Source organism: Pleurodeles waltl, chromosome 4_1, assembly GCF_031143425.1.
Source record: "Pleurodeles waltl isolate 20211129_DDA chromosome 4_1, aPleWal1.hap1.20221129, whole genome shotgun sequence".
Classification (NCBI taxonomy): Eukaryota; Metazoa; Chordata; class Amphibia; order Caudata; family Salamandridae; genus Pleurodeles; species Pleurodeles waltl.
The window spans coordinates 114,990,277-115,005,534 of record NC_090442.1 but is presented as its reverse complement, the minus strand read 5'-3'; the positions used below and the strand labels follow the sequence as shown (position 1 = coordinate 115,005,534).

At 43.5% G+C, this 15,258-nt stretch overlaps 1 protein-coding gene across 1 annotated transcript in view; it reads left to right on the top strand.

Annotated features, from left to right (window-relative positions):
- The window catches only part of LOC138287443 (glycine N-acyltransferase-like), a 308,817-nt gene that overhangs the window by 170,506 nt on the left and 123,053 nt on the right, over positions 1-15,258 (top strand). Inside the window, exon 4 of the mRNA XM_069227870.1 lies at positions 6,404-6,530. Within this exon, the coding sequence (XP_069083971.1) occupies positions 6,404-6,530 (127 nt within the window). The remainder of the gene's footprint in view (positions 1-6,403; positions 6,531-15,258) is intronic.

Here is a 15,258-nt window from a genome sequence, read left to right as displayed (position 1 = left end):
CTTGCTTGGTCTGCTGCTGCAGTTGCTGGGTGCTTGGGAAGCAAATGTGGTGGGGTGTGATGGCAACTAGGACCTTAGGCAACAAGACTCATGTGGATGGCTGTGAGTCACCAGCCACTAGTGCCCCTGTTGTCTGAAAGGATCCAGAAGCCAGCATGTGCAGAACAGTGAGGAGCTTTGTGATAGATGGTATGTTATTGGGAGTTTACAGCCTGGCTGTGATGTCTGGCGCAATCTGGTTCAGCAGGCGTAGAATGGACTCCTGGTTGCAATGGTAAGTCCTGATGATTTCTTTCTTCCTGAGGCCAAGGAGGGTTGTCCTCTGCTGAAATATCCTCTCCTGCCTTCTGCGCTGCCTTTGTGGGTGCTGTGGTGGTGCTTGGGGTTGCTGTAGTGGTGGTGGAGGGTGCTGCTGTTGTTGCGGACTACTGCAGCATGTACCTAGCTGGAGCAGTGCGACTTCCATGTTTTCCTGGAGGTGGCAAATGTTCCTTCTGTGAGTTTTTCTTATGAAGTGGTGTATGAGACTCATCCCCAGGCATTAAAATTTGACGCAAAACAGTGTTAACATCGTTTTTTGGGTCCGCCTCCCACCTGTGAGTCATTTTAGAATTGGGGATAAATATGGGGCTACAAGCTTAGAGTCATTTTTGGATGGGAATCCTACCTTGCGTCTCATTGAGGCAAGGTGGGTCCGCGCATCCAAAAATGATATTAACTCCTATATTTTAAAGCTAGATGGGTCTAGCATCAAAATATAAATATGGAGTTAAATTTGCACTGTTTTTTGTGTCAAAATCAATGATGCACAAATGGCGCAATCAGAGTATAAATATGCCCCTTAGTTTGGCCATTTGTTTGTTTGGCGAGTGCTTTGGACTACCTATGAAGATACAGGTTTACAGAAATAATGTTTGATAACGCGTCCCGTCTTAGGTAATTTACTTTGTCTGGGACTCGTTTTAGGCCAATGAATCTTTTGACCCTGATTGAAGACACCTTAGGACAAGACAACTAATCAGCATATATATCACTAGGTCAATAATTTTCTCAATATTCAATATGTCAAAGTAAACCATTCTCGATAAATGCATCAATAAAGTTTGATCACACCATGACCTTTCAACCATGAATGATCACCCAAAAATTAATAATATTTACGTTATTTTATTCCCTATTGATTACACTCTACTAGCAAGTCTATTAGTCTCAAAACCAGAAAGCACATTAGCACTGTCACAATGTGGCAACTAGAATAAGATTTCATCAAAGCAAAGATCATAAACATCAGTACAAAGAACGACGTCAACATGGATTAACTTTAGCAAAGCATCATTAGCACGTTATTCAACAAAGCATTGATTCAGTCATTTGTCTATTTGCGTCCGTTTATTGAACTCCTCAACTAACCTCGAATTAGCATTAGCATGTTGGGCTTCATGCATAAAAATTTAGTAACACAGATTTGGAAAACATCTATCTATGGACTCAATCAAAAGAAGCAGTTGGTACCTAGAAAGGAAAGGCAGACAGACAATTACAATTTCATCATCATATAGTTACCCTCCATAATGGGTCAGCATACAGAGTCAGTCTTCGTCCTCAAGACATCAGTTGATTCGCCATCGGCCAGGAAACACAGCAAAGTTCAGCATCAATAGGGGACACTTCCCTCATAAGGAGGAAAGTATGAATTGGGCAGAAGAAAGATAAGGATGGTTCGAAGAATTTAAGTTAAGACAGAGTGACAAAGGGGGTGATTCCAACCTTGGCGGGCGGCTACCGCCGCCCGCCAGACAGAAACCGCCATGCGGCCGCAATTACACGCCCCCCATTCCAACATTCCCGCTGGGCCGGCGGAAATGAGGCCGCAACACAGGAGCCGGCTTCTAATGGAGCCGGCGGTGTTGCGGCCGTGCGACGGGTGCAGTTGCACCCGTCGCGCTTTTCACTGTCTGCCATGCAGACAGTGAAAAGCAGGCCGGGACCCTGTTAGGGGGCCCCTGCACTGCCCATGCCAGTGGCATGGGCAGTGCAGGGGCCCCCAGGGGCCCCAGGACACCCCTTACCGCCAGCCTCTTCCTGGCGGTGTAAACCGCCAGAAACAGGCTGGCGGTAAGGGGGCCATAATCCCCAGGGCAGCGCTGCGCTGGCGGATTATCACCGCCGGGGGAAAATCGGCGGGAAACCACCGGCCCCAGCAGTGCGACCGCGGCGGTACCGCTGCGGTCAGAATGGGGAATGAAGCACCGCCAGCCTGTTGGCGGTGCTTCCGTCATTCTTGCCCTGGCGGTCCAAGACCGCCAGGGTCAGAATGACCCCCAAAGTGTCTAGGTAATAGCAAAGGCAGGTAATGGCTGATTTCTCCTTGTGTCATGCGATTATATGAAACTTGTTGTACAATCCCTAATTTCCAGTTGGGCGAAATTTGGTGCATCATTATCTCCATCCAATGGTCAGGTAATCACCCCTTTAGAATTTTCACTTTAGACCAGTTCTCACGTAGTTTATTGGCTCCTGTAATTGATGTCTCCAACGGGTAGAATGTCAGGTACAAATTTTTATTCTCTCAGGCTCAGTCAGTAGTTCCATTGTCTTTACCAGTTCAGGCAACCTTGTACCTGTTGCAAGTTTACACTGTTGCATTCAGCAAGAATGTCTCCTCTAGCAAGTCGAGTCTCATGAGAAAGAATTTACTACGGTTACACACATCTTCTAGCTTCTGGAAAAATACGCCTACATGTCCTTCAGCAAGTCAGCACATTGGACGTTAGAAAAACATATTTATTATGAGACCGGCAGCTAGGCCCCGACTCATGGTAACTAAGGCCTAGAAATTAATTTCAGCAAAAAAAACCTTAACATATAATTCTTAACGCTAAAATAAATCATACATTAGTACATTAATAATTCATTATTAGTCAATTTCATTAATCATCGTATAAATTGGTGGCCACTCCCTGTGGGCACATTTCAAAAACACGTTTAGTAAAACAAAGCAATACAATTTCTATGCAGCATCATTAGGCATTCATTTGCAAACATTTAATGTTAATTTGAATTATAATAACTACACTCCAACAATCACTCCTCTGATGACACTTGTCATCACACAAATCCATTCCTTAACAATCCTTTACCTTTTCAATTCCTTCATTTCTATTTCCTCTTTCTCCTTCGCCTTTTCGTATTTTGCCCTGAACATTTTCTCCCTTTTCTTTTCCTCCCTCCTTGCTTTATATTTTGCCCATTTTACTTTACTTCTTTCGCAAATTTTGTTTAATAACCATAGTCCGAATAAACAAGCCAAAACAATTACTATTCCCTGTGTTAATTTTCCCAAGAACCCATGTCAGAGACCACTAAACCAACTTCTCACAGGTGCAAATCCTTCTCCAACCTTTTCCCAGAGTCCTGGCTCCTTCGTTTCCTTCAAATCTGCACTATCCCTTGTTAGGTTAGTAAGCATACTTCTAATCTCATTACTATTGTCCGGTATGTAGGCACAACAGTGGCGCTCATTAAGCATCTTACAGACTCCGCCACTTTTCCCTAAAAGAATGTCTAAAGCAAGCCTATTTTGAAGAGTCATAGCCCTCTCCGCAGCAAGTTCGGTATCCATCAGGAGTATAGCTCCTGTGAAGTTTGTCAGCATGTTATCCACAATAGTAGACAACTTTTGAATCTTTATGGAGTTCAAAACATCTCCCACTGAAGGAATTATTGCTCCAAATATGTCACCTACTACACCAGCAGCAGTTTCTCTCTTTTGTCTAGCACGAAGTAATTCTATCACTTTCGGAAACTTCTTTAAATCATCTAGTTGATAGATCTTTGGAAAAACTATTCCCAAATAACATGTCCCATACCATCCCTTTGGAAGACGGTAATAAGCACTAAGGGGGTCATTCTGACCCTGGCGGTCATCGACCGCCAGGGTCGACGACCACGGAAGCACTGCCAACAGGCTGGCGGTGCTTCCCAGCCCATTCTGACTGCAGCGGTAAAGCCGCGGTCAGAAAAGGGGATCCGGCGGTTTCCCGCCGGAATACCCCTGGCTGGGCTGAATCTCCATGGCGGCGCTGCTTGCAGCGCCGCCATGGAGATTCCGACCCCCTTCCCGCCATCCTGTTTCTGGCGGTTTTTACCGCCAGGAACAGGATGGCGGGAACGGGTGTCCTGGGGCCCCTGGGGGCCCCTGCACTGCCCATGCCACTGGCATGGGCAGTGCAGGGGCCCCCTAACAGGGCCCCAGCAGGATTTGCACTGTCTGCTTTGCAGACAGTGAAAATCGCGACGGGTGCAACTGCACCCGTCGCACCCTTGCAACTCCGCCGGCTCCATTCGGAGCCGGCTTCATTGTTGCAGGGCCTTTCCCGCTGGGCCGGCGGGCGATCTTTTGGCGGTCACCTGCCGGCCCAGCGGGAAAGTCGAAATGACCCCTGCAGTCTTTTGACCGCGGAGCGGTCTTTAGACGGGGTTACTTTGGCGGGCGGCGTCTGCCGCCCGCCAAAGTCAGAATGACCCCCTAAGTCCACAATATAATAGACCCCTGGGATCGCTTGATCCATTCCATTTAGCATGAAAGCCCATTTATTCTGAAACAAAAACACATGCTTACACTCACTCGTCCCCACACAGTGTCATAATATGACTTTGGTCGCGTTATGCAAAGCCTACCTACATGTTTTGCATCTAAAGCTAGCTTCCCTTGTTCACTAACCCCATTATTACTATTACTAAGGAATGATCATTGCTGCAAGCCCTTTTATAATTTCCCCTTTAAAACCCTCTTTCTATGTTCAGTGTGATCTAGAAAGCTCTTTTCTACAGGTGTAAGCAAGCATGTCAAATTATTGCGGTGCGCATATGAAGCACTAATTGTCGTTCTAGGCTCAAAGAATCCCTTAATCAGCTTTATAGCATAATACTTAGCTACACTATTCAAATCTTTTATGATAGGCACATAAGAGAACACTAAATCATAATTTGAGTAAAAATATTGCACTTTTTCTTGATTATAGAAACGCATTAGTAACAAACTACAACTAATCCCGTACGTTAATGGCAAGCTGTGATATGTAACTCCCTCTTGGTCTGAAAGAGGAATTTGTGTACACACATAACAAGCCTTTGCATCCATAGTGTCAACATACTCACTCAGCAAGCAATAGAAAACATTAGTAGACAGCTCCCCTTTTGTATTAGTTTTGTCATGCAAGTACTTTGTATCTTGTTCAAACTTATCCCACGGTGTTAGTGTAGCAGTCTCAGAAACTGTAGCAAACTCATTTCCACAAACAGAGCTGTAATGAATATCACACACACAACACCCAAAGCAATACCCAAATATTTACAACGCTTATTTCCCTCAACGTCATCTCCTGACCTAGGCATGATCTGTAAAGAATCAGAAAGTAAAGTACTACAAACGTAATCAACTAATAGGAGGATGGTTAGTAATTTTTCCACAAAGCTGATGCAAAAGTCTTTCTTCAGCAAGTATTTACAGCTCTCTCATTCACTCGAGGGCCTTTGTCAATCCAGTTAGCAGCTTGTCACCATCAGGTTTTTCAAAAGTCAGTTCAGGTTAGCAATGTCACATCCGGTAATTTATCAGTCTTTTTTCTCAAGTTTCCCTTTATTCAATTTCAGCTCAACACAGTCTCTTTTATTTGTGGCCAACATCAAGTACCATAATATTGACCTGGGACTTCACGATCAAAACAAAATGCCAAGAACTCTTGTTGCCACTCGGCTGACGTTGCATAAGCCCATTCGGGACCTGTATGTCTTCTGTTTGCAATTCTCTTTCTTTTCAACTTGTGGTCACCCTGCAATTCTTCTTCACTCAGATCTTCTTTCCTTGTGGTGTCGACCTCTTCCTCTATTGTATCATTAATGACCACTTTCCCTTTCTCAGTTTGCGATTCTGGCCACTTATCCCCTCGCAGTGTCCTTTTACTGTCTGGATTTTCAGGTTGCTGTTCAATGCCCTCCTCTTGTGCTATGGTGTTTTCTCTTGATGGAACTGCAAGTGGCTCTAATTGTGGTTGTCAGAGCCAGGATGCCCTGGGGGTGATAGTGTGCTTTACAAATACACATACCGTGTGAATTTTAAAAAAATAGTATTTACAATGCCTAGTTGTATTCTTCCTATTTAACTTGTAAATGTTGTTGCATTTGTGTGTGTTATTGTGGCTGTGTTAGGAATGGAAGGATGACTGAGATGATTGATGCAATGATGTGTGAATGCAAAGATGAGTGACAGTGAAAGTATGATGACTTACTGAGTTTCTGAGGCTGCAAGTGCACATTGGTAGTCATGGAAGCTAAAGAGGTCACACTGTCCATACCTTGTAACTTCTAAATGCACTTTGTGGTTTTCCAAATGTTTGTTTAGGAAATGGTGAATGATAAAAACCTCTGCAGACACATCTACCATGTCTTCACCAAGGATGCAGAGAACCTCAGGGAGATTCTGGGAACCACTGATGTTATCAACTGGAATCAATGCCTTCAGATAGAAGGTAAGGGGAGCTGAATGTGTGAACTGGATATTACAGACTCCATTGGCTATATTCGGAATAATACTTTACAAAGTGGTCATCAGCACACAATGCCTGTACCACGCGTCCATTTCCATGCATGCCTTTACAATGAAATAGTAAGTATATATCATGCACAAATATATCGCCAGTATGCAGTTATAGTTAGGATCTAGTTTCGATAGGAAAAGTGTTTTTTTTGTTTTGCCAATAACTTTTGTGCCGCTTGACGAATCCTCACAAAATTTTCAAAATCTATACTTTGGTCAGGTCAGCTTCCATTTCAAACATTTTGGGGTGATCCATCAAATGGGGCTGAGAAAAAGGAGGGTCCCAAACATGTTTCCCCATTCATTTCCCCATAGGGATTTTGAACATGGATAAAGCCCGAACCGCTGAACGGAATTACACCAAATTTGGAGAAAAGCTAGCTCTTGATCCAGAAAGCATGCTTTTTGCGATTTGGTGTAAATTTGGTCAGTGATTTTAGAGGTATTAAAATGCAAAAAATATAGATATCTAGGGAATCTGATCCAACTGTCCTTGTGCTGATATTTGATTGGCTGCCTATGTTCAACAAGAAAGTGCTGGCAGCCATCTTTGGACTCAGCTTCAGCCGAGTCCCAGGAAAATAAAATCAAAAAAAGAAATTGGGCCAGGGTAGGGACACCCCAACCCCTGGGCTTGGGTGCTGGGGCCCCAGATGGACCCTGGCAGGGCTAAAGAGCATTCAGTAGAGATTTCTAATGTTTGATTACCCTTATGATTGATTACCCTTACCCTGATGCTGACTACCCTTTTCTTTCAATTAGTCCCCAGACAGGCCAGGTCCTGACGGCTTTGGGGGCTTTAAAAAGGAGGGGGGCGCACAGAAGCCCCCTCCTAGGGCTTTTTTTATCCCCAGGGACCACCTCCTGCATTCCCCCCCACGGCCCAGGGACCACCTCCTCCCTGGGGCAAAACATTATTTTCAAGTGAGGGAGGCTCTCTTAGAGCCCGGGAACCACCACCTCCCTGGTGCCAAATTAAATATGTATATGGAAGGGCTGTGCAGCACCCCACAGCACGGGGACAACCGCCTCCCTGGGGCAGCCCCTCCGCAGCACCTGGACTGCCACCTCTCTCAATGAGACCCTCTCTCATTTTTATATTTTGGCATGGGGGAGGTGATGGTCCCTAGGGCTGCAGTAGGCCATGGCACCTCCCCACATACATAAATGAGTTTAGCCCCGGGGACCACCACCTCCCTCATGCCAAAATATAAAAAATAAGAGAGGGTCGTTGTGGACCCCCCAGGGCCACCACCTACCCGGGCCATATGCACATTGGAAGGGGGCCGCGCAGCCTCCCTAAAGTAGTCAATGATGGCTCTGGGAGCCAACGCCCCCATGGCTGCCTCCTGCTATATCCCAGGATGCCCTCCCCCATGACATAGCCTTTTTGTGGAAGCCAATAGAGTAACTATAACTTATGTCCTAAGGTAACTATAACTCACTTCTCACCATGCTCTGCTAATCACCCCACATATTGCAACACTCATGACATCTCTGATAACTTTGATTTATTTACTGCAGCAGCCTAGACCTCTGCACTTCAGGATGCGTTTCAGCTGTATAATCATCCTTTTTCAACTGAAGCAGAACATTAAATGCCTCACACATGTATCAAATCAATAGTAAAATACTTTCATCATGACATTTTTTTTTACTTGGGCCCTCCTTACGACCCAGGAGGGTCGTGGTAGCGGTTGAACAGCTGCTAATGTAGTGATCCAACAGCCACATTACCGCTGTGGTCGGACCACCAGCACCGCCACTTTTCCATCACAGAACAGACTAGCTGTGCTGGTGGTCCTAAACCACCAGGGCACCACCATGAAACAGCTAGCAGAGATAGGGTGCAGGGGCCCCTACGCAAAGGGGGCGTTCCGCTGTTAGGGTGGACGAAAAAATGGCACAAGGAAATTTAAGGGATTTCTTTGCATTATTTTTTCGGCCCTTTTCACGGCCGCTATGAACAGGCATTAAAAGGAGACACACTATTGATTACAATGGACCTCAAAGAGCTTTGCAGGATATCCTGCAAAGATCTGGACTACAATCAAAAGTTGTGACGCTAGTCTCCTAATTACCGCCATTGTGCACTGTATTTTAAATATGGCGCACACATGGTTTCATTAGGGTGGCATTAAGGGGTGAAAGAAAAGTGGTACTGCACTGTGTGTAGCTCCTCTTTTCTTAAATATGCCCCAGGTCTTTACAAGGCCCAACAGGAGCAGAATTAAAAGTTGCTCCCACCAGCAGGAGCAAAGCAATAAAGCTGGCTCCTGCCAACACTCATGCTGGGTATTGGTGGTGAGCTGGCAGAGCAGTGGGGTTATGAGTCTCCCCTCATGGTCTCCAATGTTTGCCGATGTTGGGGGGGGTCAAAGGTGGGGCTGCGGCATCCACTACAAAAGAAAAGTGAACAATTAAAAAAGATATGGGCAGCAAGCGTGTGGGCGCCTCCATGGAAATCAAGGCACTCAGGTAAATATAAAAATAATGAAAAGTAGCCTTGCCACTTCATTATTGAAGTGGTGAGGGGGTTAAGAAAATATTCACAAAGCAGTGAGGTTGTTAAGAAAATATTCACTTCTCACTCTCAGGAGCCTTTGTGAAAAGTGTGGTTGTTGTGGCTCCCCAATGAGGGACAGGCAACACCTGTAATTTTTAAAAAACTGGTATGGGCAGCTGCAAGGAGCACAGCAGCCACCCAGGAAAGTTTAAAATAAAACAGTAAGTGCCTGAGTTAGATATTGGCAGACGAGTTACCCCATAACAACGGTAAGGGATATCCTGTCTGCCAAAATTTAAATCTTATTACATCCTGGATTTACATTTTGGTGGACGGGATATCCGTCACCGTTTTGACTGAGTAACTTATCCGCCAATGGGATTTAGGTTTCAGCAGATGGAATCTCACCAGCTAATATTTAAATCAGGCCCTAAATCCTGGGGTCATTGAGAGCATGACCCCAGGAGAGCTTACCATTTTTTTAAAGCACTGTGAGCAGGAGCTGTATGCTCTTCAGCTGAGGCACTGGGACCCCTTGTAGTTTGTTCTATGGTTTCATTTTGTGGTCTGAAGAGTGGTAAAGAACGACTCGAAGTACAATTCAGAGTTGTTTGTAATGAAAAATATATTTTTTAAATATGTTTGTGGCATTAATTATTATGACTTGCCATTGGTATAAATTTAAGGATTATATTGGTATATGGTTATTGTTAAATAATTGTTGTGACTTTTCAAACAAAGCTAATAGATCAGCTTTTTATAGTTTTTTGCTGAATCTTTGACAAAGCCAGTAAGTCTTCCTTACTTAAAATTCCAACTTTTAAATGTTTACTTAACATTAAACCCAGAAATTCACTGAAAAAAAAAATGTTAAAGTAACATTATAGCTAGGTCTGGTAATAATATCTTAATTTACATTCACATTGTTGTTTTAAAATGCAAAAAGTCACTGACAGAAACAAAGTCCATATTGTTGTTATAATTAAATTAAAAAATGTCAATTAAAATAAATATGTTAAACTAAAAAAAAAAAAAACATTGAAATTCAGCAGTTATAGATAACTGCACACAGCCTTTGCCTATGTGGAACATGGGGTTGGCCACCAGCCAGGCCTTACTACCAGGCCCTGAGCCATGTTCAGTCAACCACCTGTTGTGCATATATCCCTACCCTGCAGAGTCCCAGTGTCCTGTAATGGTAGTCGCAACATTTCTGTAGAGGTTGCAGCCAATCAGATCTCTCAGTCCCATTGTTTTGGTACTGGTTGCATAGGACTGAGATGGCCGAAGGGAAAAAAAAGCCTTCCTCACCCAATCAGATCGCTTTTTTTCCAAAAACTTGATAGTGCCCTGAGCACTTCTTTCAACGCCAAATTCTCAAAAACTGCTGACAGATTTCCACCAAATAATGCAACACACACTTTTGAAGTAAAGTTATAGCTTTCTCCTAAATTCAGCCATTTTTTCTGTATTGCTTTCCAAAATTTCTAATGGGAATTGACATGGGAAAACAATGTAATGGGACCATCTTTTTCTCTGCCCCACCAACGGATCAACCCTGAAGCTTTCAGTGAAGAAGCTGAGGTGGATGCATTTTTTGGCAAGGTTTTGTGAAGATTTATGAAACAGCTTCAAAGTTCCTAACAAGACAAAACAGAAAGGCCCACTGACAAACACACTCACAAACAAAAGGCTACAGGGACTTTATAGTTAGGTTCACAGTTCATAAAACCATAGAAATTCAGCAGTTATAGTTATGGATAGCTCAAGTTACTATAACTTGTGCCCTGAGGTAACTATAGCTCATGCCCCCCTCATGCTCAGTTTTCTCCTCAATAATTTTACTGCAAGTGTTACATTGACATTATAAATGATGTTATCAAAGATGTCATGTGTGGTGTAGTATTTGTGGTAATCAACAGTGCATGGCGAGGTCAGGGGCATGGACTCAGATGAATGGGGGCAGGGAGGAGGGTGCAGAAGAGGGTGTAGAGGCAACAAGTTGGCCATTCTGGGCAGGAGGGAGGGTCAGTGGCCGCCCAACGGACAATTGAGGGCAGGGGAAAGGGGAACAGGGACAACAAACCAACAATGCAGGAAAGGCAAAAGAGGCTGTGGCAATATAACAGACCATTGAGGGCGGAAGGAAGAGGCAGTAACAGTACAACCACACATGACAAAAGACCAGATTCAAGCAGGAGACTCCCAATGTTTTTAATCCCAAAATGGCTTTATCTCATCTGTCGCCTGACTGAAATCTCCTCTTTTTCAGTGTAAGTTAACGGAAAATCAGCAATTATAGTTAGAGTTCTTTCAAGTTACTATAACTCGCGCCTTCGCCATGCACAGTTGTGTCATCAATAAGTTTATTGCAAATGTTGCATTGAGAGTATGAAAGATGGCATAGAATATGTCATCAATGATATAATATGTAGAGTAATTATCTTTGCATGACAAAGAGGTGAGTTATAATTACCTTAGGGCGTGAGTTTTAGTTACTAGAAAGAACTCATTGCTAATGGGTGAGGGTGCCCCAAAGCTGGCAACTTTTATTTTATTTTTACTTTTTTCTGGGACTCGGCTCAAGATGAGTCCCAAGGCAACATTTTCTGGTTTAAAGTGTTGGCATCCAAACAGAGCTGTGCTTCCCTGAATACTTTGCAGCCAGAGATACACAAATTTTAATTTCCCTAAATTTCTCAAAAACTACTGAACGGATTTACTCCAAATACGCAAAAGTGTGATCTGCATACTGACAGCTAGTTCTCTGTCAAATTTGGTGTAATGTCGTCCAGTGGTTCGGTCTGTAGTCATGTCTAAAGAATCCTATTGAAATTAACATGGGAAACGCAAAAAAATTTGAGCACCTGAAACTTGCCATGCACAACAAGAAAGCAATACTTTTTTGGAACATTTCATGAAGATTCGTTTTATGTGTATATATATATATATATAGATATATTTATATATCTATATATATATATAAAAATATATATATATATATATATATATATATATATATATATATATATATATATTTTGGCCCTGCAACTAACCCGCTATAACCACCAAACCCCACTCCACCCACATCCTTCATTGAATTTCGATGTTTTTTTAATGTAAAGTAATTTGAATTACTATGCATTAATCCAACCTTCGGCCGTGCATGGCAGGGATTGGCTGCTTTTGTCCAACCCCGTGCCACTTACAATGAGAAATGTTCTGACAAATAGAGAAAAAAAAATAGTTGACAAGTGAAAAAAGAGTGAGAGCTCCTTTTTCTATGTACCCTAAATTTTTTAAGAATTTGAAGCTGAGAAATTATAACGGACACACCTAGACTGGAACCCTCAATCTTCTGTTGGAGAGTTTTAGGCTTTAACCTGTCCTTTGATCAGGGTTTCATACCATTCATATATAAGGGAGTACTTCTCCCTATCTGTACACACACTGTCGGTTATCGAGTTTTCATTGACACTTGTATTTAATCAGCGCCAGGTGGGAGCACCATCCTGTAGTCACACATTTGTCAAGGGACCAGTGCTGCTTGTTCACCACTGCCCAGCTCCGTGTCACTACAGGTACTACAGGTAGGGGATAATCATAACGGGCAGTGCAAGGGCCCTGATGAAAGCCGAGCGACCCAAAGGGGCAGTGAAAAGTGGCCGAAACATATTGACACATAAACAGAAACTGGGGTGAACAGGTCATGAGTTCCTTTTGATCTTCACCAAGGGTATATCGTTTTTAATCCTGCCCAGGCAGTACTATAATAAAGATTTGAGAGTGACCGATCTGAGACAATTTTATAAGTCTGTTGTTCGTCCTTGGTCCCCGTGCTTGATGTTGTTTATTTGTCGTGTGCAATTTCATGTTCCCCCACCCTTTCTGCTCCACTCCGACTTGGGATTGTGTTGGAGTGTGTTCCCGATGATGAAGCATGCCACACTTTGTGGGTGAGGGCAGTTTTTTCATAACTGGTGAGTACCCCTGCTGGGAATAATGATGCACTGGTTGTTTCCTGTCCTTTAGTGTTATTGATTGAGATTTTGGGAGGTCGGGCAGGGGCATTTTTCCTCTCACCCCTTTTTGAGTGTTTTAGGGTCAAAGTCAGTGCCATAAACAAAACATGATGATGCACCAGTAACCAGTGTAATTTTTCTCTCAGGGGAGACACCTTGGTGCATTTAGGGATTTTAAACAGTAGGTGAACCACTGTATTCTAAATAACCTGTAATCAGTTTAACAGGTGGTCAGGCAGACCCAAAAAAAGGGCATTGGAACAATATAGACTAGATAAAACCAATGCTGTCACTACCATCACCTGGGCTTCATGTGAGAAGTAATAGAAACATTTCAGCATCTGCATACTCCAACAGCACAACTTCATTGCAGCTGATACTTGAACCCCAAAGGAAAGCTGGGTGTCAAAAGGGACTCCTACATTTCTAGCAGACATTGTGAGAGGGAGGGGGCAGAGCCTGCACTGGGCATGCTCCCATCCAACCAGTAACTCCATCTTATCTGGGTTACATTGAAGTTTAGTTACTTTCAACCATTCCAGCACCGCCATCATGTAGCCTGAAAAAGCTTCGTTCACCTTCATCAAAGTCACCATCATATGTGAAGAAACGTTGGGTGTCATCAGCGTATGATTGACTCTGATATTACAGGATTCCATGACAGCAACCAGGGGTTCCATACAGATTTTAAAGAGAGTGGGACTAAGGGAGGAGCCCTATGGTACACCCGTTCACAGACCCTTAACCTTATACACATGTGGTTTCATCCACAAAACCTGTTCCCGGTTAGCAAGGGCCCCAACCAATCAAAAGCTGTTCCAGTAACCCCCAGATGTTTTAGCCTGAGCAGCAAGATGTCATGCTTGACTGTATCAAATGCAGCCAACAGATCCAACAGCACGGGGTTAACATTAAGGCCAAAATCCAGATTGAATCTAATGGACTCAGAGATTTCAAGTGTGGCTGTCTCGGTGCTCTACACCCAGATTGCGACAGGTGAAGCAGCTTATTGTCTTCCAAGAAAGTGTTAAGCTGTGAATTCACCAATCTTTCCTGGACCTTCCCAGCTGCTGGCAATAGCGAAACAGGTCTAAATTTTGACAGTAACTCCGGGTGCACATTGGCCTTTTTAAGAAGAGGGATGACATTGGCTCATTTCCATTCTTTCGGGAAAATTCCTTTAGAGGCCTCAAATATCAGATGATAAACCATAATATCAGGAACAGATTTCAGGATATGATGGGGGTTCTGCTCCAAGGGTGCACCAATTTACACTGGGAGAAAGTAGACACTATATTGTCTACAGAGGATACCAAAATAGTAGGCACTTTGGGACCCCAAGGCTTAACATCCTCCCCAGATCACTTTCCCAACACCAGACAACTTATGGGAGTCAGAAATATTCATATGTATTTTGAGGACCTTGTGCTCAAAAAAGTCACTAAGGAGGTCACAAAGAGTCTGGCTAGGTTCAAATGCAAGAGAGGATGCTTTTGGATCAGTCAATCTGGTCAGTCTTTTTAAGACCTCCTTTCTTTCATTATCAGCAGCCCTGGTGCATTCAATGTAATAAGTGCTCGGAGCTCTCCTAATATTCTTATAATAAGTGCTCAATGTCTTTTTATAAATGACTTTGTCAACCTCCATATACTATCTACGCCAAGATCTTTGCAGCTTCTTACATGCCGCCCGTTCCCAGGCCCACTCCATCAAAAACCAACGGGCCAAACAAGTTTTATCAGAGTTTTCTATCTTTGTTTTCAGGGCGACTAAATCAGCTGCTTTCTCAAGCCATCTCTTAGTTGGCAAATCCATCCACCTCACTGAACCGGATAATACTGGTTTCAATTTGGTTGACACCTCTCAAAGTGACGTCGGAGAGATCTTGACCCAGGCCATCTCCTCACTACCAATCACCAAAGAACGCACATCTTTAGGTAGACTATACTTTAGTGAAAAAGGTAGTAGATAATTATCTGACCATGGCTCCAGGAGCAGAGACTCCTAATTCAGGGAAATATTAGCTATAATCCCATCAATGGCATGACTGGCTCTATGTATGGGAACCCAGGCAACATGCTCCAAGTTCAAAGAGGTCACAGATTCCATAAAACGTGTGACAGAAAGGTCCT